The sequence below is a fragment of the Colobus angolensis genome, unplaced genomic scaffold (assembly GCF_000951035.1).
Source record: "Colobus angolensis palliatus isolate OR3802 unplaced genomic scaffold, Cang.pa_1.0 Scaffold201, whole genome shotgun sequence".
In the NCBI taxonomy this organism is placed as follows: Eukaryota; Metazoa; Chordata; class Mammalia; order Primates; family Cercopithecidae; genus Colobus; species Colobus angolensis.
In genome coordinates this window covers 1,957,897-1,983,793 of record NW_012115167.1, presented here as the reverse complement: position 1 = coordinate 1,983,793, position 25,897 = coordinate 1,957,897, and the positions used below count along the sequence as shown (strand labels likewise).

The 25,897-nt window shown below is 34.0% G+C and overlaps 2 protein-coding genes across 10 annotated transcripts in view; one reads left to right on the top strand and one right to left on the bottom strand.

Moving 5' to 3' along the window:
- The window catches only part of FANCL (Fanconi anemia, complementation group L), a 79,149-nt gene extending 75,267 nt beyond the window's left edge, over positions 1-3,882 (top strand). For 3 of the 4 annotated variants that reach the window (XM_011941805.1, XM_011941804.1, XM_011941803.1), the window contains 5 exons: positions 105-150; positions 233-314; positions 1,531-1,647; positions 2,968-3,039; positions 3,339-3,882. In XM_011941805.1, the coding sequence (XP_011797195.1) occupies positions 105-150; positions 233-314; positions 1,531-1,647; positions 2,968-3,039; positions 3,339-3,374 (353 nt within the window). In that variant the 3' untranslated portion in view covers positions 3,375-3,882. Of the gene's footprint in view, positions 1-104; positions 151-232; positions 315-1,530; positions 1,648-2,967 lie in introns of all 4 variants that reach the window. The other variant, XM_011941806.1, reaches the window with a different exon arrangement.
- The window catches only part of VRK2 (vaccinia related kinase 2), a 104,896-nt gene continuing 82,268 nt past the window's right edge, over positions 3,270-25,897 (bottom strand). For 5 of the 6 annotated variants that reach the window (XM_011941808.1, XM_011941813.1, XM_011941812.1 and 2 more), the window contains 3 exons: positions 23,231-23,397; positions 16,525-16,686; positions 3,273-3,781 (listed from right to left, as the gene is read on the bottom strand). In XM_011941808.1, the coding sequence (XP_011797198.1) occupies positions 3,443-3,781; positions 16,525-16,686; positions 23,231-23,397 (668 nt within the window). In that variant the 3' untranslated portion in view covers positions 3,273-3,442. Of the gene's footprint in view, positions 3,782-8,296; positions 8,346-16,524; positions 16,687-23,230; positions 23,398-25,897 lie in introns of all 6 variants that reach the window. The other variant, XM_011941811.1, reaches the window with a different exon arrangement.

Sequence of the window (25,897 nt, the reverse complement as noted above, 5' to 3'; positions counted from 1 at the left end):
TTTTTTAATCAAGTAGTTAAGAAACATTCTATATCAAATGTGGCTTTGCAAACCAAGAGTAGAGCATGCAATTATTAAACCTTTTTTTTTTTTTTAATCTGAAGTGGTAAAACCCCTGGGAATTAAGCTGAGCCGGAACATACATTTGTGGTAGGTACCTTGGCAATATAATTTTTACTTTTTGGTGATTTTACAAAGTTCATAGCATAATTTTTTTTCCCCATGCTTTCAGGGATCCAGAAAATAGTGTGCTACAAAACTTGAAAGATGTTTTAGAAATTGATTTTCCAGCTCGTGCTATCCTGGAAAAATCTGTAAGTTTTATCAGTGCTTTGATATTCCAGACAGTATTGTATAATGAAGTTTAAATGCTTCTCTTAGTGAAAAATGATACTGAAGAAGGAGGGAATTAGAAAAATATTATAACACAGACTTCTGAACTGCATCAAAAAACTTGTTTACCTTTGATTGCTTGTTAAGTACAATTGTCTCTTGGAACAGGGGGATTGATTTCCGGGCTGCCCCAAAATCCATAGACGTTGAAGTTACCACAGTTACCCTGTGGGACCCATATATAGAAAAAAGTAGGCCCTCTGTATACACAGATTTCAGATAAACACAGGTTCTGCATCTTGTCAGTACTGTAGTTTTGATCGGCATTTGATTGAAAAAAAATCTGTGTATAAGTAGACCTGTGCAGTTCAAACCCATGTTATTCAAGGGTCAACTGTACACTTTTTTCATGGTCTTCAGTAGTGAAGTCATTAATGACAGTCATTTATTAAAAATAAGGGGAAAGTTCCAAAGTAGCTAATGAGATGTTTGGCTCTTCTACACAGTCTGTTTATGGATGGCTGAAGTACTGATTAGCTTGATATAAGTGTTTGTGAAGCAGTATAGTTTCTCAAAATTGAATAGCTACCACTATATTGCAAAAATAATAAACTTAGAATTGATTTTTGACAAGGCTGCTAAGGTTGTAGACTACTAAATGGTGGTGAGTTTCTTTTTCCTTTAGTTACAGAATTGTGCTGTTTAGTAATTACTAGCTAATGTCAATTCCTATCTTTAAATACTGTCAAGGACATTATATCAATGTATGATATGGGAAAATTACTAATGCCCAAACATCTTGCCAGCCAAAAATGGATTCTCTTTTTTAGCCTAGCTGTGTATATGTGAGTGAAAAAGGAAACACTCTACAGTAGCTTTGCAAGGTGTTAAATAGTAATGTAGTTATATTTCCTATAATACAACAATATAGTCACTTTTATAAAAGGTGTATTTATACAACATTCTTCCTGATCTTACCTTGTGTTTTAAACACATAGGTGACTTCATATTCTAAAATAGGAGAATTGTAATGTTCCCAACATAAAAGGTAAATGTTGAGGTGATGAGTATCTTAATTATCCTGATTTGATCATTGAACATTGTATACATGTATCAAAATATCACACGTACCCTCCCAAATATGTACAACGAATAAGTGAGAGACATATGCTTTTTATAAATATTTTTCTTTTGAAGGATTTTACTATGGATTGTGGAATTTGTTATGCTTATCAACTTGACGGTGCCATTCCTGATCAAGTGTGTGATAATTCCCAGTGTGGACAACCTTTCCATCAAATATGCTTATATGAGGTAAAAAATAAAAACATTGTCAAGACTTTCTTCAGCTAACACAACATAGGACGTATTCCTGTTTGAAATACACAGAATCTAAAATCTGTTTAGTCAATAGTGACCCTCTCTTTTGCCATTAACTCCTTTTACCAGTTTATTCCAGATGCTTATGTGCTTCATTTCTTCATCACAGTTACTAATGAGTGGGGAAGTGTCCTGAAGTATCCAAGAAGGGAGAAAATCTATCCACAATATATTCATGGACTAGCTTATTGACATACAACAAATTAAATTGATGGTACATTGGAATCTTTCTATAAATACCTTGTTACCACAGTGTAAACTTCATAGATTTACCCAAGGTGGAGGTGGTTGAAAGTGGCAGCAATAAAGTGAAAATGAAATCAGCACTATGTAGTACCTATTACTTTTCAGGCTACATTTAAGAATAGAATATATCCAATAATACTACTTTTTATGTTGAGAAGAATGCCTTTTGTGATCTGAATACCTCACAGCACTTTATTTACTGTATGTGAAGTCTACTTTCATTCCTGTCTTTAGTCATTTGCTTCACCTTAGGGCCTAGCTGATAGATGATAAACTGTGTGCAGCTATATACAGAACACCGTGCAATTGTATGTTGCCTTCAGTTTCAGCCTTCCTTTATATCACATCTTTCCTTTTGTGATTAGAGGTAGCAGTTGGTACCATCTGTACTTTGCCGATGGAGAACTTAGGCAGAGACATCTATTTACCTTATATAAAATCATAAAATATCAGGTCAAATTACAGAAATACTCTAAGGGAACACATGCTTTCTTTTGTAATTATGAATATTCATTTAATTTTTAAAAATTCACTGGCTCATGCTTGTAATCAATGGGTTGAAAATTAACCCACTGTTAGTGATTAAGACCAGAAGTAAGAAGGAAATTTTCAAGAGCCTATAGTATCTTTTAACAGCAGGAGTTGTTAATTTGTGATTAATGGGTTTAGGGAAGGTCTATGAACACCAGGAAGTTGTATGCATTATTTTTATGTATGTCTATTCTGGGGATAAAGAAAATGCATAATTCTCATCAAATTCTTAAAGGAGCCCATAATCTGGTTATAAACCAGTGGTTTAGACCTTCAATTCCATGTTCATTTCCCTTGTTCAACATATTAATAGTCTGCTATTGGTTCAGGAAATATACCCCTTACTCTTGCAAAACAAAAAAGCAGAGTCTTCTGGAATAAAAATATAATGCACTTTAAAACAAAAGGAATGACATTTGGAGTATCTGTAATTTGTAATCATGCTGATGCTTCTCCTTTATCTTTTAAAATTTGCAGTGGCTGAGAGGACTACTAACTAGTAGACAGAGTTTTAACATCATATTTGGTGAATGTCCATATTGTAGTAAGGTAAGCAAATTGTTAATCACATCTCATAAAATGTGCCTAGCTTTCAGTAATATGTTCTAGAAGACAGATCTATATAGTATATCAGCTTATCTAAAACTTTTGAAACTCATTATTCTCTTTATTTTTATTTTTCAAGTTCTCTGATCAAAAACATTAAACTCCTTTTCTAGATTTCCTGGGTGATCTGAAACTTCAGAAAAGTGTTTTCCAAACTGTACTATGACACTATTTCCAGTATAAAGCAATTTTATTTTTTAGAGTGTCCATAAACTTTCTTAAAATATGTTCTCTTTTTAAAGCCAATTACCTTAAAAATGTCTGGGAGGAAACACTGAAATAAGAATATAACATTTTGGTGAAGAGCTGGAAACGTAAAAAATTAGCAAAAGGAATTTTGATATCTTCAGAGAAAATATAAAGCAAGCAATACTAACATCAAAAGGACAGGTATGATGATGCCATAATAATAAACATCTGCGTTTGTCTCTTCACTAAGAGTAAACTGGGAAATTGTAGGCCAAAGTCCAGTTGAACTTTCTGTGATCCCCGTGCTGGCTGTGGAAGTGTATTTATACCAAGATGGAGATCTTGACTTCTTGAATATATCTGGACTGGTAAAATCTTGATGAGGTTCATAAAATGAGTTTGGGAATTGTCTATAGTTCAATTTTTGTGGGAAACTGTTTGTTTCATTCAAAAGTTCTTGAGACTCTTGATATTTCTCTCTTATCCTTGTGCTTTCCTATGGAAAAAATACATATATAGTTTGTTAGATGTGATTTATCCAAGTATTTATTTTGTGTAATGTATAAGAATGCTAAATAAAATGTTATACAAGATCAAGTTTTTGCATGTTATTTTTACTGAGAAGTAATTTTTAGGTAAAGATCTTAGATTTTAAGATTTACACTTTTTAAGAGTTTATAAACATCCAGCAAGCAAATCTGGATATAATTTGAGTGGTTCTTTTAAACCACATAAGTGGGACATCTCTTAAATAATTTATAATCTAAAAATAGAATATGAAAAATGAATTTCCTTGGCAAAACCAAAAAATTGGGCTTAATCTTAAAAGCGTAAGGTAGCCATAATTGGAAATATTTTGGTCATTAATGTGATTCTTAACCTTTTGATTCCATGGCAACTGAGAAGTGATGTCTGCTGTACAGTGGGTAAAGGATGAGGCTGTACATAGCCAAAGAAAAGTGCCTCGGGGTAGATATAGTGTTATGTCTCTTGGAAAGCTATACAGACTAACCACTATAGACTGAATAGATAATAATATAAAACAAATTAAGTGATATTAATATAAAACAAATTAACTGGTTACTTATGCAAGTTTCGGGAGCTACTTCTATGTTTTCATCATTCCTGTTGGCCAAAGTCCCAGGAATCAGTTTCCTGATCACCACTTAACTGGCTGAAAGTCGGGTTTTTCTGCTTCCCTTTGGTGACCTCTGGCATGCCCTCTCAGCACCATTTATCAAGAGGAGAAATTTATAAAACAAAGCAAAATACTTTAAGCTTGTTCACTGTCCATCATTCTAATAGCTACTATCTTCTCAACCTTTAAACTGCCACCCTTCAAACAGCCCTCCTCTTTCTACATACAGGGTTTTGGAAGTGTCAGAAAGGAGTCCTACATAAAACAAAGGATGTTTTAAAGATTAGCTTTCCTATGAAAAAGTAAAGAAATTGAGAGTTAAATAACTCACTTTAAACTATTCTTTCTGAGCTAACAAAGTCACATTAATGCTGTTTTTCATAAGTTGGTCAGCTTTATTAACTAAAGCAAAAGAAGTGAATAATTACTCCAGTGGGCCTATAAAGCATAATACAAATAAAAATAATTATGCTATCAAATCATATATTTCTAAAGGGTAAGGTAATAAGAGCAGCATTTACATATAGCTCATATGTGGAAGGTTGGGAGATATCTCCACTTAGGTAAGGATAGAAGTCAAGCTACTATAATTTCCAGAAGCATCTACTGTGTAACCTATACACTTAATCTCTCTTGAACATCAGCAAATGACATCATATGGGAAGGCACTCATCAGAGAATTTAACCACCTGTTGTCCTCAGTACACTGAGAGGTCTGATTGGGAGTCTATAACAGGAGTCGACAAAATTTGGCTTGGCTAGTTGCCTGTTTCTTGAATAAAGTTTTATTGGAACACAGGCACATCAGTTTGTTTATGTACTGTCTATGTGGGCTTTTGCACTACAATGGCATTGTTGAATAGTTCTGACAAAAACTGTGTGGAAAGTAAACTGAAAGTATTTTCTTTCTGGCCTCTTAAAGAAAAGGTTTGCTGACCCCTGGTCTATGGCATTGTTGAGTATTAGAAAGCAAACAGATCATCATAACTTGTTAAAATGCAGATCTCATTCAAAAGGTCTAGGAGTATGACCTGAGATTCTGTATTTCTGAGAAGCTCCAGATGATGCCAATACAGTTGGTTTGCATACCCCACTTTGAGTAGCAAGGGCTCAAGGCAATGCAATAGTCTCTGATAGAGCATTGGTTCTCAGCTTGGGTTGATTATGCCCCACAGAGGAGACATTTTGGGTTGTTACAACTAGGAGGAGGGACTAATGACACCTAATAGATAAATACTAGGAATGATGCAAAACATCCTACATCACAGGACAGCACCCCCACAACAAATAACAGCCCAGCTCCCAAATGTCAATAGTGCTGCTGTCAAGAAACCCTGCATTAGAATAGTTATTAACTTTGAATGCACATCAGAATCAACTGGGAAGCTATGAAAAATACCAACACTACTTCCACTCTGGCCATGAAAAATTGATACCCGATTTCCCCTTCTGTTGTGACAACCATAAATAAATACAAAACAAAATTAGTCAAAATATATGAAATAACTTAGGAATCTAAAACAAGGCCATGATAGTGGAGGAAAGGAAAATAACACAGACCTAAGAAAGGCCACAATTTAAGATTTACTGCAGACTAAACCAAAAAGCCTGAACAGAAGTTATGAAATGATGAAGTTGAATCACCAGTAAGTTAACTGTCTGCCAGAACTAAACTCAAAACTCTTCAAAGGAATGCAATAAAATCTAGAGTCTAAAGACCACAGCATCCACAATTCTTCAGGATACAATAAAACTACTACACATGAGATGCAGAAAATATGACCCATAACCAGGAGAAAAAATTGATATTCAGGGCTGATCCAGATGGTACAATTATCAAACAAGGACTATAAAACATCTTCATAAATATGTTCAAGGAATTAAAGTTGAACATAATTAATGAATAGATGGGGGAGGGAGGTGGAATCTCAACATACAAAGAAATACACTTGTGGAACTGAAAAATACAAGGTATGAGATGAAAAATTCATTGTCTAGGTTTAACAGCTGATGTGATAATCAACTAGAGGTCAGGCAAAAAAACAAAACAAAACAGAACAAAACAAAAACCAACCTGAGGTACAGCAACATAAACGACTGATTTTAAAAAACAGTTATTCAGCTGCCTATGAAAAAGGTAAAATATTCTAACACGCATGTATTTGGAACTCACAGAAATAGGGATTAAGGCAAGAAACAAACTGATGAAATCATACAAAAGCTTTCCAGTTTGAAGACAAATATCAACCCATAGATAAAAGTAGCTCAACAAACCCAAAGCACAATAAACGAAGACAGCCATCCTTACAAAACCAAAGATAACAAGCAAATCTTGAAAGCCACATAAAGAAATACATTATAAATGGGTCATTAAGAATAACTGCTAACTTCTTAGCAGAGAAAAAAAAAACCTATGAAGATGGAAACATCCTTTTTAAAGTTCTGAAAGAAAAGAGTCCATATTCAATGAAGCCTTCAAAATCAAAGTGAGGGGCATCCAGTTCTAGACAAGAAAGAGTAAGCATCCCACCTTATTCTATTAATTAAAGAGTGGACAAAAAGCACCTATCAAAACACTATGAAAATTCTAAAAATGACCCTCCCTTGAGTCTCCACCCGCCATGTACTTTAGTACCTCCTATTACCCCAGCCTGGGCCATAAAAGAGCCTGCAGTCTGAAAACAGCAATATGCAGACTGAAGGAAAAAAAAAGCCATGAAAAACATGCTCTAACCAGTAGCCCTGGGGGAGGACAAGTCTACAGGACAGAATCCTTTTATACCTGCTGTACCCTAGGTGAACACCATGAAAGAAGCTGCAGCTTACTCTCTCCAGGTGCTGTGGAAATGAGGTGGGGAGGGGGATGAGGGTGGAGGGGAAGAGGGAGGGTACAGTCCAGTTGAGTATCACCACTGTATACTAACCAGGGAGCACACCTACCCTTACCCTATCAAGCACTGTGGAGACGGGTAGAGCCCTGTTGACCGTCCCCACACTAACAAGGTGATACCCTATGCCATTAGGTGTTAGGGAAATTGTGAGATAGAGCTCTGACAACCTTTCCCAGCCTGTACTACTGAGGTGCCCTATGCCATTAGGTGTTAGGGAAATTGTGAGATAGAGCTCTGACAACCTTTCCCAGCCTGTACTACTGAGGTGGTCTCCCTTCCCACCAGAGACTACCAAAACTGTAAGGCAGAGCCATATAGCCTGTTCCTCCCTGCACTAACAGAGGCAGATGTGGTGTCTCTCTTCCTCCCCACCAGACACTGTAGATACCGTAGTAGAGTCCTACCAACCTTCTCCACCTTGCATTGAGCAAACATCAGAGCAACAGCAACCCTCCACACTGGCCTGAGAAACTGGAGAGGTGCTTGCCCTTTTGACCATGCCTGCTGTGCATTAAACAAACAGCAAAGAGTTGGCACTGCACATCTCCCTAACTAGAAAGCTCTGTTCTCAGTAATTGATATAACTACTAGAGTGAAAATCAGCAGGAATATAAAATAAATTAGTAACATCACAAGATAATGGGATCTAGCTGATATTTATGGAGTACTTCACCCCAAAACAGGAAAATACATGTTCTTTTCATCTGCATCTGGAACATTCAAACAGGCAGACCGTCATATCCTATCCATAAAACCCTAACAGATTTACATTGTCAGACCACAATATAATTAAACTAGAAATAACTGGAAAAAAAAACCTTAAGATACTTGGAAATTAACACATTTCTAAATAATTAAGGTATTAAAAGTCTCAAGGGGAAATATAAAATATTTTGAACTGAACAAAATTAAAATGTATAAATATTTACAGAATGCAGTACAAACAGGGTTTAGCAGGACATTTATAGCATGGAATACGTACATTATAAAAAATAGTGGGTTCACATCAATAGTCTAAGCTTCTACCTAAACTGGAAAAAAGGGAAGAAAATACACCAAAATCAAGCTGAAGGAAAGAAATAATAGGAAAATCCCCAAATGCTTTAAAATTTAAAGAATGCTTTAAGTGGGTCAGAGACACCAGGAAAATAAAAAATACATTGAAGTGAATGGAAATGAAATACAGCATATCAAAATGTGGGACATAGCTTATGTCATGCTAGAAGGGAAATTTATAATACTAAATACTTATATTAGAAAAGACAAAAAGTCCCAATTTAATAATGTTTCCACCCCAAGAAATTATAAAAAGACATGACAAGTATGTGACATGATGGATTTGTTAATTAGTGTGAGTTAAACATTCCACAATGTAGACATATATCAAAGCATCACATTGTACCCCATAGATATGATATATACAATTATATTTGTCAAAAAAGAATTTAAAACAATTTAAAAGAAATCCAAAGCAAGCAGAAAGAAATAGAAATTAGAGCAGAAATCAATAACATTGGCAATTAAAAAATACAGAAGAATCAATCAAAAGCTGGTTCTGTGACATGACCAATAAGAATGATAAATTAGCAAGACTGACAGAGAAAGAAAACACAAACTACCAGTATCTGGGAAGAAACAAGTATCACTACAGACCCCACAGGCATTTAAGGGATTTAAATAAAGGAATACTATGAATAATTATACCAACAAAAATTTGATAGCTCAGATGAAATGGACCAATTCCTGGAAAAATTACAAATTGCCAAAACTAACTCAAGATGAAATAATAAAAATGCAAGAGATAAATAGTTGTGACAAGAGTCCATATGACCTGCAAAACCTAAATTTTTACCATCTGGCTCTTTACAGAAAAGTTTGCCTACTCTTGAAATAAATATCTGAATAGTCTTACTAAAGAAATTGAATTCATAGCTAAAAAGGAAATCTCCAGACCCAGATGGTTTCACTAGAGAATTCTGCAAAACATGTGAAAAAGAAACAAGTTCAATTCTATACATTTTCTTCCAGAAGTTAAGAAGAGGAGGAAGGCTTCCCAATTCATAAGGTCACCATTACCCTGATACCAAAACCAACAAAAACAGTAGAATAAAAAGAAAACAACAGACATCAGCTCTCATGAACACAGATGTAAACTTCTTCATTAAAATAGTAGCAAATTAAATCCAGCAACATATAAAAAGAATAATATACAATGACAAAGTGGGGTTGATTCAAGGAATGGAAGACTAGTTCAATATTCAGCCACAAACCAGCGCCATCCACCATGGTAACAGCCTAAAGAAGAAAAATCATATGATCATATTGATACAGAAAGAGCATTTGACAATATTCAGCACCTATTCATGATGAAAACTCTCAGTACATTAGAAATGGAGGGGAGTTTCCTCAACTTTATAGCGAAAACATCTATAAAAATGTCTACAGCTAACCTACTAAACAGTGAATGGCCAAAAACTGGAAAGAAACCAAATGTTCTTCAATGGTATATCCATACTTCAGATTACCACTGAGCAATAAAAAGGAATGAACTGCTGATGTACACAGAACTTGGATAGATCTCAAGAGCATGATGACGAATGAAACAAAGCCAGTCTGAACAAGTTACATATCATAAGATTTGAGTTATATGATAAAATGATAAAATTATAGTGATGCAGAATAAACCGACTGCTTTCTGAGGATTAGGATTGGGAAGAGGGTGTCACTATAGCATGAGCAATTCCTACGTGGTCATGTAACAGGTCTGTAGGATATTGTGGTTACTCCATACATGTAATAAAATCTCTAAGGAACACAGACATGCACGAGTATGTGTCAAAATTGGTGATATCTTAATAAAGTCTGTATTTTCTGGTAGTATATAAATGTCCATTTCCTGTTTTGTAAAATTGTATTATGGTTATGTAAAATGTTTTCATTTGCAGGAGTTGGGTGAAAGGGTAGGTAAGGGTATATGGAGGCTGTATGTACTTTTGCAATTTTGGAGTCTACAATTACTTCAAAATAAACTGTTAAAAAAAGAAATGCAGGAATAAAATGTAAATCCACTACTACTACAAAAAAAGTGAAGGTGAAATATAAATATTTTCAGACAGACAAGAGGTGACAGAAATAGATTCCAGGAAATATATACTACAATAAATGTTAAAGGAATTTGTTCAGGCTGAAAAGGAATGATACCAAAGATCTATTGAAGGAATAAAGAATTTCAATAACTATAAATATTGGGGTATGTTAAGACTTTTTTCTTTTTCCTTTCTTAATTTTTTTAAAATGAAAAATGACTCCTTAAAGCAACAATAACTGCATTCTGAAATATATTACACATGTAAAAGCAAAATGTATAACAACAATAGCACAATGAGGGATAAAGGGAAGTATATATTGTAAGGTTCTTACACATTAAGTCAAGATAGAATGTAATATGATCAGTTAAATGTGCACATGGTAATTTCTAGAGCCATGCTGTCTAATATGACTTGAGCCCTTGAAATATGGCTAGTTATAACTGAGATGTGCTATTACTATAAAAGATGTAAAATATCTCAGTAATATTATTCTGATTATACCATTGTGGAAATTAGTTTAATCAGAGGATGTTATTAAAATAGATTCTACCTGTTTCTTTTTACTTTTTGAAATGTGGCTAGTATAATTTTTAAAATTGCATATGTGGCTTGCATTATATTTCTATTAGGCAGGATTGTTCTGAGCAGGGATTTGCAAACTTGTTTTGTAAAATGCCTGAGAGTAAATATTTTAGGCTTTTTGAACCATACAGTTCTGTTGCAGTTACTCAGCTCTGCCACTATGGAACAAAAGCAATCAAATATAATATGTAAGTGAATGAGTATGGCTATGTTCCAATAAAACTATTTACAAAAATAGGTGGTTGGCTGAATTTGGCCCATAGGCTATGGAGTTGACTGACCGCTTGTTCTGGAGTGATCACCAAAAAAAAAAAAAAAAAAAAAAAAAAAAAAAAAAAGAACAAGCACAGTTAAAAAAAACTCCTCAATTAGTCCAAAATAAAGCAACAGGGAGGTAAAAAGGGACAAAGAACAAATGGGGCAAAAAGAAAGCATATTGCATAATGGTAGATTAAACCCAGCTATATCAATAGTTACCTCAAATGGAAATGGAGCAAATATAGTTACATGAAACAGAAATGGAGCAAATAAAATGTAGTGTTTGCCAGATTTTATAAAATAGCAAGACTCAACTATATGCTAGTTAGAAAAGCGGTAGATAAAAAGACCACAGGTGGATTAAACAAAGGATGGAAATGGATACAATGTATAAATATTAATCATAGGAAGGCTGGAACTGTTAAAAGTCAGATGAAGTAGAATTCAAGACAGAGTATTTAACAGATATAAAGAAAGATATTTCAGAATGATGAACAGGACAGTTAACCAAGAACATGTAACTACTAAATCTGCATATACCTAATAACAGCATAAAAATCTATGAAGCAAAAATGTATAGAAGAGACAAATGGATAAATTCACAATTACAGTTGGAGACTGTAACATTCCTTTGTCATTAAATAAGAGGACAAAATAAAACAGTAAATATATAAGATTTGAACACTATTAAACAACTTAACCCCAAACTTCGTAAGTATACAAGGAACATTCACTAAACTAGGCCTTTTCCTGGGTGACAAAATAAGTTTCAATGAATTTTAAAAGATTGTGATAATACAGGATGTGTTCTGATGACAACAAAATTAGAAATCAGTGACAAGAAAGATACCCAGTAAACCTTAAAAATACTTAGGAATTAAATGACATACTAATAAATAACCCATGGATCAAATGAATCAAGGGATATTAGAAAATATATTGAACTGAATAATAATGAAAACACAACATATCAAAATTTGTGAAACACAGAGAGCCAAAGCACAGCTTACATATTTATAGGTTTAACTATATACATTAGAAAAAAAATGAAGACATTAGTAATTTAAACTTTCACCTTATGAAGCTTGAAAAAATAAATTAAAACCAAAATAAGTAGAATAAAGGAAATGATAAAGAATTAGTGAAATAGAAAACATATCAATGGTAGGATTTAAAAAAAAAAAAAAATCAACAAAACCAAAGTTGGTCTTTGAAAAAAAAAAAAAATACCAAAGCTGGTCTTTGAGAAGATCAATGAAAATGATAAGCCCTTAGCTAGACTATAAGGAAAAAAAGAAATAAACCAAAAGTTACCATTATCAGGACTGAAAGAGGGGACATCAGTGTAGATATTGGTGATGGTAAAGGGATAATAAAGAATATTCTAACTTAGTGCTGATAAATTTGAAAACTTAGATGAGATGGACAAATTCCTTGAAAAACACAAATATAAAACTGACACAAGAAGAAAAAATATCTAATGATCACTCTATATATTGTAGAAAGTAAATATGCAGTTAAAAAATTTCCTACAACAAATTATCGGCCCCGATGGTTTTCTTGCTAAATTCTATCCAACATTTAAGAAGGGCAAATCTTACAAAAACATTTTCTGAAAACAGAGGGGAGCACTTCCAACTTGCGTAATTCATAATGACCCTGAAAACAAAACCATACAAGGATATTATGAGAAAAGAAATTACAGCTGCTCTGTCTATGAAGTAGCCATCCTTTTATTCCTTTACTTTCTTAATAAACTTGCTTTCACTTTGCAAAAAAAAAAAAGAAAGAAAGAAAATTAAAGACCATTATCTCTTATCAGTCTAGGTATAAAAACCTTCCATGGAACTGAAATTCAGCAGGAACTGAGTTGGAATTCAGCAAACAGAATTCAGCAGGAAAACACATCATGCCTAAGTGGGGGTTTATCCCAGAAATAAAAGGTTGATTTAACATTCAAAAATCAATGTAATTCATTGTACTAGTAAAGGTAAAAAATCATATGATCATCTCAAGAGATCTCAAAACAGTATTTAATACTCATTTATTATTTACATTTATTTTTCAACAAATACGGTGAAATTTCCTCAGCCTGATAAAGGGCATTTAGAAAAAAGCCAACAGCTAACTTAATGGTGAAAGAATGAATGCATTCCCTCTAATATCAGGAACAAAGCAAGGATGGCCACAACTTCTTTTCAACGTAATACTAGATCTGCTAGCAGGTGTAATAAGACAACAACAAAAAATAAATAAAAGACATACTGGAAAGGAAAAGGTAAAAACTGTCTCTATTCATAGACATCATTATGTAGAAAGTCCTAAGAATCTCTTTAAAAAATAATGAAACCTACTGGAACTAATAAGTAAATTTGGAAAGATCCCAAGATACATGATTATATTGTATGTCAAATATTGATAGAGAAAATAAATTATATTTCTATATACCAGCAACAAATAACTGGAATATGAAATTTTGAAAATTAGTACTTAAAATGGGAAAAAATATTTAGAGATAATTTTAATGGAAGATGAATAAGACATCTACACTAAAAACTACAAAACATTGTTGAGAGAAGTTAAAGAAAATCCACACAAATGCAGGGAAGTTCCACATAAATGCAGAGAAGTACCAGGTTTATGCACTGGAGTTTTCGACACTTGTTGGGATGCCAGTTCTCCATAAACTGATCTTTAGACTTAATGTACTCCCAATCAAAATCCCATTGTGCATTTTTTTGGTGGAAACTAACAAGCTGCTTCTTAAATTTTATGGAGGAGAAGACCAGGACCTAAAATGGCCAATACATTTTTGAAAGAAAATAAAAGGATTAAAGAACTATTCTAATTTCAGAACTTGCTGTAAAGCAACAGTAACTGATGCAGTGTGGTGTTGGTGTAAGGAGAGAGAAGTAGAAGAAAATAGAGCCCAGAAATAGGCCCACACTTACACCGTTAGCTCACTTTTGAAGAGGGCTCCAAAGGAACTCATTAGGAAAATCTTTTCAATAAATGATGGTGCAAACTACATGAAAAAGAGAATCTCAACCCCCACCTCACAGAATACACATGAATTGATTTGAGATGGCTTGTAGAACCAACAATGAAAGCTAAAACCATGAGCCTTCTATAAAAATATATAGCAAAATAGCTTTGTGACCTTGAGGTAGGCAAAGATTTCTTAGGTATCTTTACAGAAAAAAAAAAAAAAAACACAAACTATTAAATAAAAGATTGATAAATTGAACTTCAAATAAAAATAACAAATAATATAAAAAGCTTCTGCTCATCCTAAGACCCTATGAATTAAATGATTAGGCAGGCCACATGATAGGAAAGGATATCCATAATACAGATATCTGATAAGGACACCTATAGCTTAACAATAAAAAGACAAATATCCAAGTAAAAATTAGAACACTCAGAAACTTTATAAGAACAGATATATGAATGGTCAGTAAAAACATGTGAAAGTGCTCAAACTTAAGTAGACATTAGGTGAATAATTGGAACCACAATAATACACTAATACACGTTAGAATGGCTAAAATTAAAAAGAGTGACAATATCAAATATTGGGGAGGATGCAGAGTGGCCAGAACTCTTGTACATTACTGGTGGGAGTACAGAATGGTACTTTCAAGAACTATTTGTCAGCCCTTTGTAAAATTGAACATACACCTGCCCTACAACCCAACAATTCTACATCTCAGGAGAAATGAAACACATTCATAGAAGGATTTGTGCCAGAATGTTCGCAGCAACTATATTTGTGGTGGCCAGAAATGAGTAGTAGCCCAAATGTCCATTAACAGAAGAATGAACTTGGGAATTATGATGTCGTTACACAATGGACATGTGAACTATGATATAGTTATACGATGGAGTACTAATCAGCAATGGAAAACACAGATTACTAATACATGCATGAACACGGATAAATCTCAAAAAAAACACTGAGTGAAAGAAGCCAGGCCCAAATGAATGCATACTATAGGACTGCATGTTTATGAAATTCTAGAAGAGGCAAATCTAATCTAGTGATGAGAATCAAAATGGCAGAACATTCCCTGGGGGAAGAGGACTGACTGGGGAAAAGAACCAAGACTTTGTGAAGTTATAAAATCTATATATTCATATCTCATTGCCACCACAGCCAAAAATGAATCAATTTCTTTGCATCAGTATTTTAATAGTGCCTCCCTATCCCTGTACACTAGGTGATTTTCGTGGACTTAAGGGATGAAAAAAAATCTCTCAACTAGAGATTTTTAGAATCTCTAAGTTTTGTCACCAAGCACGATTTGCCTTTAATTTTACAAATAGGAACTAAAATATGCCTAAGTGAAGTAGTTCTTTACATAAATTTAAAATGAAACAACAAATAATGCCACTATTTTATACTAGAATAAATGTAAAAGATTGCTATTAGTACTAAAAAAGGCACTTCTGTCTCTGGATAAACTTGTAGGCTTGCTGGCTGGCTGAAGAATGCATAAATACTATGCTTCTAATTTTTGCCTCGGCTGTCAAGAAGTTCAGAGCCAAATTCAGTGCTCAGTTTAGTGATTAACATCCCAGCTGCCTGATATATCAATTTTTCTTGTGGTAGGGTATACAAGGTGGGGTATTAAATTATCCTGTTTCATACTATAAACTACCTCAAATCATTTGGGGGAAATGATGGTATATAAATCATATAAAATGTTGGTCATTTTGACAAAATTAAATATTTTTTCACTGCAGATATAAATGCATTGTATGCTTCTCCTTGTTGTCAAAAAAGGTTAGATTAGGGAGGATTTTTGCTGTTACTTGAATGAGTCATCTGCTAAAGGTGAGTCACTATCCGCCCAAATGATTGAGTGATGTAAAAAATACATCATTTTAAAATACAACCACAGTGACAGGGAAACACTTCACTTATATTTGATTATAAGGGTGAGACTTGAGGAACCAATGTGAAAGTATAGAATACGTTAAGAGTCCCTAATGGATCATAGATGGCAAAATAAATTTAAGTGCACTTCATTACATTCTTAGGATAAAGAAATCAGATCTGTACGCAAATGTGCTTACTGCTATTCTGTTTCTATGATAACTGGTGTTGGCCGCTTTAATTTTATCAGCTGGCTAGGATATTTTCTGTCCCTTCTCATTTAACAAAACCATACAAACTTGGCCCTCAGGAGAAAATAAGATGTTTTTATTCCCAAAGGGTATATTCTAATGTAACATTAAGTTAAAAAAAAAACCACACACACACAAACAACCCTCTCACCTGAGCTGCTTCATTGTTCATCAATCCAATCGGCTTCTCCTCTTTCTGCACTGTTTTCCACGTTGCACAGGACTCAGTGCTTCTCTCACTGTGGACTTTTTTTTCGATTAACCTATTGTGTGCCTCGTTGACTTGCCTTGTTGCAGCCTTTTGTGAATCAACCTGTTGGTGTAGAGTAAGTAATAGTATGTAAAGAAAACTTTCGGTATTTCTTTAAAAAATGCATATATGTCCAGATTCTTAAAAATTCTAAACTTGCCAAGCTTTAAAAAAGGAAATAAAGAAGAAAGCAGCAAATGGACATTACAGAAAAACTAGAGTCGTTGGCAAGATCCAGACCCTTTCTCATCAGTGGGACAAAACCAATTAAAATTAGTGTCACTGCATGCACACGTATGTTTATTGCGGCCCTATTCACAATAGCAAAGACTTGGAACCAATCTAAATGTCCATCAATGATAGAGTGGATTAAGAAAATGTGGCACATATACACCATGGAATACTATGCAGCCATAAAGGATGAGTTAATGTCCTTTGTAGGAACATGGATGAAGCTGGAAACCATCATTCTGAGCAAACTGTTGCAAGGACAGAAAACCAAACACCACTTGTTGTCACTCATAGGTGGGAATTGAACAATGAGATTACTTGGATACAGGGTGGGGAGAGGGAGGGGGGATAGCATTAGGAGATATACCTAATGTAAATGATGAGTTAACGGGTGCAGCACACCAACATGGCACATGTATACATATGTAACAAATCTACGTTGTACGCACGTACCCTAGAACTTACAGTGTAATAAAAATAAAATAAAATTAGTGTCACTGTTATGTACTCTTTAGAAATTATCTCTACAGATAACTTGCTTACTGAAAACAACATTTTTAGAGAAAATTGTCACATTTTAAAACTGCACATGAATTCATTATTAACCTTTGCTGGGAGTGTATCTAGTATATCTTTGTAGTTTAAATTCTTATTAATTAAAATCTTAGTTTTCTATCATTGAAGTGAGCCTAATTAATATGAATATATAAAAGGAGCTTGTGATGTTGCTTATATTTTTGTGCAGGTAGTTTAACCTTTGAGCAAGATGAATAACAGTTCATGTCATCAAATACTGTGTACCAGTATCAGAGGTTAAGTTCTACAACAAGCTTGCTGTCTCTAAGGTTTCTTTTTCACACCATGGTGATATCTGGGAGATGCCTGACTGTCAATAACCTTGAAGTAGACTCAGAAATAGAAGGGCAGAACCCACAACACTGTTGGAAGATTGAAAGCTACAGTGAAGGTCCTTACATGAAGTATTTGTTCAGCAGCTTCATGTTTATAGCAGCAGAAAGTGCCATCACCTTTTTTTCATGAGTTAAATAGGGGGCAGAAGATAGGAACAGCACAAAGGGGAAATAATGGAGGAGTCAGTGCCAAAATAGAGAATGAATTACATTGGCTGGGCAAGCAGAGCCTTAATTTGTAGTCTCTCAATTTTTAGCTTTTATCGCCAAGTGTGTTCACTCCTTCCCTTTAAAGTATGCTGGTGTTTTGTGGCTACACCTAAATTGTCACAACACTACTCTATTCTACCCTCCTCCAGGATCCCAGCTTATAAAAGGATGGCAAAACCACTGCCTTTCAGTAACCTGAAAGTTGGAAATGTTTCTTAATCATGCAGGGATTCCTTATTTTCACCACTCAACCCTCTCAAACTATTGGGAAAATTTATGTCACCATCTTCTGAGCCACTTTCCGCTGAAGTCATCTTGGTAATAAATGTACCTGATACCATTAGTGTGAAACGAAGGGTCTCCCATGGTTCTTGCACACAGTTTTATCCTATAAAAACATTGACTTACCAATTATTGTGAAAATGTGTTCCATGTTATAAAGGGTTAGAGGAGATTTGCCCTCCCAGTTTTATTGAGATATATATAACTGACAATAAAAAATTATATATATTTAAGGTATACAATGTGATGTTTTGATATGTGTATACATTGTGAAATGAATACCACAATCAAGTTATTAACACATCACCTCACATAGTCACCATTTTTTTGTGTGTGGTGAGAATACTTAAGATCTACTCTCTTAGCAGATTTCAAGAATACAATACAGTATTACTAACTACAGTCACCATGCTGTATATCAGATCCCCAGAACTCATTCATCTTATAACTGAAAGTCTGTACCCTTTGACTGCCATCTCCCCATTTTCCCCAACTCTCATCCCGACAAATACTGTTCTACGCTCTGCTTTCATAAGTTTTTTTTTTTTTTTTAAGATTCCACATATAAATGAGATCATACGGTATTTGTCCTGTGTCTGGCTTATTTCACTTAGCATAATGTCCTCCAGATTCATCCATGATGTTGCAAATGTCAGGATTTCCTTTTTATGGCTGAATAATATTCCATTGTGTGCGTGCGTGTATATATATGTATATATGTATTATGTGTATCGTGTGTGTATATATGTATATATGTGTGTATATGTGTGCATATATACATATATGTGTATATATATACACACACACACAGACACACTATATATAAATAAAATACACTTTGTGGATAAAGAAAATGCGTTCTATAACCCCAAATAATATTGTGGTTATGGATCACACCTTATCCATTCACCCACTGACATACACTTAGGTTGTGCTGTATTTTGATTATTGTGAATAGTGTTGCGATGAACATGGGCGTGCAGATACCTCTTTGACATATGGTTTTATTTCCCTTGGATACATACCCAGAAGTAAGGTTGCTGGTAGTTTTATTTTTAGCTAAGATAGTATTGAAGTTTTTAGTGCCTCCTATATGCTAGGCATTTTAGGTATAAGAGTTTTTGCCCTGGAAGCCTCTGACGTATAAGCAAAATTTGGTATAATATATTCACTCCTCTGTGAAGGTTCCAGGAAGAGATCATGCCTCCTGGATCTGCTGTTAGTTGGCTGAAAGGTTAGGTTGCACTGCCGTGGGCACTTCTAGCTACTAAACAAAATGATAGCCAATTGATGGAAAATTCTATTTCTAAGGAAACTTTTAAAATTGTAAGAGTGAAGTGGATGACAGTGAACACAGTGAAACTTTTTCTCAAAGATAGAAAAGTAAACACAGAAAACACCCTGGACAACCCTTATAATAGAAGGATACTATACAAATGTATGACATTTTCAAGAAAGTAGCTACGAAAATGAGGTCGTTTTTATTTAATTTCCATTGGAACTTCACACTGTTCTATAAAATCAAGAGCACCTTTGGACTCCTAAAAATTAATAAATCAAAAATGTGCTTCTAATTAAGAATCTGTGTTTCACTATCCTCATATACAGAAAATAAAGAGAAGTTCATAGAATTATTTTGAGACTTAAAGCTTAGGAAAAAATTTTGTAAACTGTTAAATTCTATACAAATAATACTACTACCAATAATAACATATTCCAACTGTGGATATGCTATGGGAGCCTCAGATGTAAGGTAAATGAAGGGACAAACTTTTATTGTCTGCCATGCAGTATAGCTTGAACATTTTAGCTCTGACCTGCAGCTACTTCTCTGCCTAGGTAAAGCATTTAGGAAGGATGAGAGGGCTCATTATGCCCAAGTATCTGCACTATTACAACATATTATAGTAAATGACTGTATATTGTATATATGACTCAAGCACCATAATAAGGTGGGAGTCATTGATAAACGGATAAAAGGACCCTCTGGCTCTTGAAAAGTAGCTTTTTCAAGGGTTGTAATGGGGCCTTTAGTAATGCTCTTTTCCAACTTGGCTTTAACATTCCCTTCTGGGAATTCTAGAGCTTTAGCTCACCTCAATAAGCATTCTTACTGAAATATTGTTTCTTCAAGTGAATTTTATAAATTAAATCCTAGTGGGTGGCATAGAGAGACTGTGATGGTCTTGATGAGACAGTCTTCTAATTTGATTGGCGGTGCTAACTCAGGAGCCCCCAGAACTACTAGCAAGTGACTTCAGTTTTACATCCCTCATTTTGATTCAGGCAAATGCCCCCAAAGATTTGTTTTTCATGAAAAAATATCAATATCACTACTCTCTTGACAAAAATTCATTTCCAATTTAACTCCAGTAACAGTATTTGAGGACTTCCCTGTTCACGTTTATAGAGAACAGTTTATAATGTCTAGTAAAATCTAGTATTGGAAACAAAAAAGCTTTTTCTTTTGCAAAAAGGTGATGTAAGTTTGGTGAGATTCTTATGGTAATGTGCTACCTTCTAATACCTAATCAAAATACATTTTTCTTAAAAATACTATATTTCCCTCTGTATAAGTTTCACTTGTTATTAGCAAAATAACATTTAAAAATGTAAACAGTTATAACTTTTTTCCCTTGAATACTGAATGATGGTAACATTTCATTTACTTATATATACCTTTTCTGGTCCAATGTCTTCTTTTAAAATATCTTTGTCCAAAAAATATATCAGTCCAGAGTTCATTCACTAGTCTGTTAAATATCTCTATAAACCAAATACTTAACTCCATATAACTATAAACCCATTTATAAAGTAACAAGAAATGATTTTAGTTACTAATAAGGGGATTCTGTCTGTGACTAAAAAGAAATTTGGAGCCATGTGATTGATATGCATTTTGGAATGATTTTTGTTATGGAAGCAATCTATTGTGGAAATCATCCTATACGTGCATCATTCAGGGGAACTGGGAACAGGACAGTTTATACTGTCATACCTTGCATTTGTACATTTTCGGGTTTGGTTTTTGTAGCATTGCAAAATTTGTAAACTTTGAAAATTAAGATACTTAAAGTTTAGCCACATATGGTGAGCACATATCTTATGCTATCATTATTAAATAAATGTATGCACTTAAAATACTAGAGAAATAAGTAATAAATAAATATTGATCTGCTGCAAAATATATCCCGAAATCATCTTCCTGTCTACACATCCAGGCTGATCACATTTCTTACCAGAAATTAGCGTAGGTCTTAAAAGCGTAAATTATTTTTAAGTGCTTTTTTTACTCATAAGCAAAATTCTCTAATCAAAAGGAGTAAAATATTCTTGATGGAGGCTCACTGGAAAAAGTGTTTTATGTTCTATTCTCTACATATAAAAATGGTTTCACAACAAACACCCTTTGAATTTGATGAAACTGAAAATTCTGGTGGATAATAATTAGAATTTTATATCAGAGGATATAGCTATCGGTTTTTAAAATGGCTTTTATATTTCAATTACGTTTATGAAACTGAAAAACTACAAAAAGGGAAAATCTACTTAAATTAGCATAGATTAAGTGGTGACCATTATTGCAATGAAAATACTATGTCAAGGAAATGGCTCTTTGTTTTGTTGCAAAAGTGATAAAAACACGAAAGTCAATAAAACTGTTAAAGTGAGTCTCAGTAATTACCAAGATCAAAATCCAGTGGCTTTTTATTAAACATGAACTTTTGTTCTGCCTTCTGCAATACGTAAATAGTGCTGACAATTGGTTTGTGAGGCACTTGCTACAATAAAATCTAATTGTATCATGAGAGAAAGGTGACAATCAGGAGATCATGAAAAAATTACATATTCTCACTGGTAGTTAATTAGCCATGCAAAACCTCCTCAAACAGATATTCTCTTCTATTAGGAATGATTACTATGCAGGCCTACAGATGTCAATACCACAGTCATTCAAATACTTCTTTTCCTACTAATTGAAGGTTGTAAAGCTCTGGTGCCAAGGTTTTGCTTCCAAAGAGCTAATTTATGACTAGAAGGATATTTTATGTCTTCAGTTGCAGCAACTACAAAATTCAGCAAATCAGAACCATCTGTGCACTGATACTTGACTCACCATTCATCTAGCAGCCTATCAGTCACATTAGTTTGCATCCCGCATTCTTGGCTCATGAACACATGTGATGATCCAAAGTTCATAAGAAATATTAAAAATGAATGGCATCCTGACCCTATCTTATCGTACATGCATCAGGAAAAAAAATGCCCTCTACACTTTATTTTTGCATACAGATAGTGGTCAAGGAAGACATGGATGCTATGTTGCCTGTCCACTAATCCTGCTAATAATGGCAGTCTAAGATTTCCACCACCTGCTTAAAAATGCTCGAAATCTTAATTCTTTTTTTTTTTCTTTAAGTTGGTGTTGGTCTTTTGGAAGATGGCAGACTAAAAGAAGAGGTGTAACTTTAAAAAAATGGTTTTTTTCTTAATGTGGATCTCTGGCATAAACTCTTTTATTTTCTGTAAAGAATTGTTTCCATGGATTGAAATATCAGCACATACAAATAATCTGGATAAATCTAAGACTATTATCACCACCAAATTATGGCCAAATTGGTAGGCAAAAACAGAGGGCAATATCTATTGAAAGCCTGGAGAAAAAAAAAAACAAATCATGGCTTTCTCATGAGTAACATCAGATTAGCCTTTACACTAGTCACATCTCTATGACAGTAGTGACTGCTTTCTTTCTTTCATAGTACATAGTAGGCCACAGATCCTATTTTTCTCTGTGAGACAACAGGTCAAAATAACTTGGATCAAACTTTCTTGGTGCTGTTAGGGGAAATGGGAGCGAAATATAAGGAAGAAGAAAGCTGTCAGACTCATTTTGAGACCTAAAACAACTTCATTCGACAGAAAAGTATCACAGATGGTATTCATAGGGTAGCAGGGATTATGTTACTTACTTTTTGACTGTTTGGAGTATGGACATTTATACTCTGTCCTTTTGTGGAAAAGTCCAGTGGTCCCAAAGGTATTCCATCAGGGTTCAAAATTTTCTTGAGCACTTGATAGTTTGGCTTTTCATCATAGGCTAAACTATGAGCACATACCAAAAATTGGGCTATTTCACCTGTGAATTAGTCAATTTTTTACATATTATTCATAATTGGCAAGAATTGTCAAGACTCCAATAATCTCAAAATCTTTGTTATCTTTGTCTTTTACACATTTACATCTCCTGAAGAAACCAAAAATGAACAATTCAATGAAAATAACTTTTTAAATGATATTCAAAAATGACTGAAATATAGTGACCTACAGAATTGATGAAATTAGTAATGTTTTTAACATATTTTTGTTGATACGCTTACAATTCACTGATCTTATGAAGTATATTTTAATAATTATAATGATTATGATTTATGAGGTGCAACTATTAAGGACTACATAAATAATACAATTGATCATACTTCATACTTTATGTTGAACTTCTAAAAGTTCAGTTAAAGTGTTACTTACTATAAACCTCTTTACTTCTAAGAAAAAAAAACTGCAAATTTTAATTAAGGCTTCGATTTTGGGATTATAACAATATATTTAGAAATGACCTTGAATTCCATGTTGTTAGCTAAGATTGACTTTAGAATGCATGAAACCTCCCTCATGTCCTCCATACCTAGCTAGCCTGGTACACAGCCTTGTGTTTTTAATTTTAGAGCAGTGGGAGGAGAAGTTGCCATCTTTTATTTTTTCCCTAGTATAAAGAAATGTTCCCCTAGAACTACATAGTAAACCCCCTTCCCCCAAAAAGGTTAAGAACTACCAACTTTTAAATACAAACAGAATTAGTAACCAACAGTTACAAACATCACTGCATTAAAATATTTGCAGTTTGCATTTCTTTTTCATGTTGAGGTTCAACCTAAAATTGGAATAGAAGTGGTGATAATACCAAATACTGTTTAAAAACTGGCATGTTTTCATTTGTTCAGAGATGTTTAGATATGCCTTTTCCTTTTCAAAAATATATTACTGACTCAAACTCAAGTACTTCTTACTTTCTCACCTAGTTGCTTATATCCATGGTGGGAAAACCTGGGAAACTTCATGGGTTGGCAGGAGTGACTTCCTAATCCTTCACTTCCCCTCCAGGTCTACCTCCACTAAAAAGAAAGGAAAACTGCAGAGGCACTGGGTTTCACTCCCTATAGAGAAAAATTCCAGAAGGAATAGTCATCATCGCTTTCTCCCTATAAAAGTTAAGAGTGATCACTTTCACCATATAGTCCAGAGCTATTTCCTGGGAACATGAAGCTCATGTGATTAAAATGTGAACTCTTGGCTCTGGACTTTTTTTCCTGGACACGTAGCAATTATGCAACCTATTTTTTCATCTCTGATTTTTTTTTTTTTTTTAAATCAAATTCTGCTATCTAGCATTCGGTCAACCAAATCTCTGTTAACTAGCAAGTGCTGCTATTTTATCACGATATCTGTAACTGATGCTTCATGCAGCCCCTTCACAAGGGCTGGGGGCTATCCAATTTCTAAAGGGATGATTAAAAAAAGATTAACTTCACTACTACTTTAATATAAATATTGTTGTTTTATGGTCCTTTGAAGATTGGTAAGTCAAGTTTGGTACATATTACAATTCCATTAACCAGAATATCCAAAATGAGGAAGAGAGTTGAATGTGTTGGGAACAAATCACTGTTACAAGACAATGGAAAACTCCTGGCACTCCACCAACTGATAGCAGCTGTGCTGCAAAGCCTTCATGGGACTGGGGTTTGGAAAAATGAGGTACCAGTGAGGTAGGAGGGGGAGAAAATAAAAAGAGCCATTTCCATTATAAATTTATTATTACAAAGCTGAAGCTTTGACTATTGTGATGTAATACTGGTTTAAATGTTAGTCTTTCAAGATCTGGATTTATTATGTTAAGTACATTTTAAAATTTACGAGCATATTGCCAGAACTATAAAGCAAAATGCCTTTAGTATGAAATTACGATATTTTTAAATCATCTGCTTTTTAAGCCATTGAAATATTAAGTACCATTACTATCAAGAGATAGAAACTTTTGAAACTATTATTATTATGCTTAGTTGGACATGTATGCTGCAGATTTCTTGGCTGTTTTATTTCATAATATGTTTCAGTAATAAACTTTTGTAAATCAGTTCCTTCATTTTCATGGTTGTGTTCTTCCTAAGCACAACCTCCTAATTTAAAAGGCCTTCATGTAATATTAAAGTTTCAACACTTTTTGCTTTAGAAACAGAAATCTGCATTTTATAATTAATAGTATGGATTCAGTAAAATGGTTTGTACTGAGAAACAAAAACTGGGCGTGTCTCCGATCTAGATTACTCACCTGTTTCAAATCTTTTAACAATAGAGTATGACAGAATATACACTGCCCAGAAGCATTTGTCTTTCACAATTCAGGGCAATATATATATATTTTTTAATGACATCTTCCCATCTCTCTTTCTGTCCAGTTGACTAAAACATAAATTATACGATTTGGTAAAAATGCCAATAAGGGCCGGGCGCGGTGGCTCACACCTGTAATCCCAGCACTTTGGGAGGCCAAGGTGGGTGGATCATGAGGTCAGGAGTTC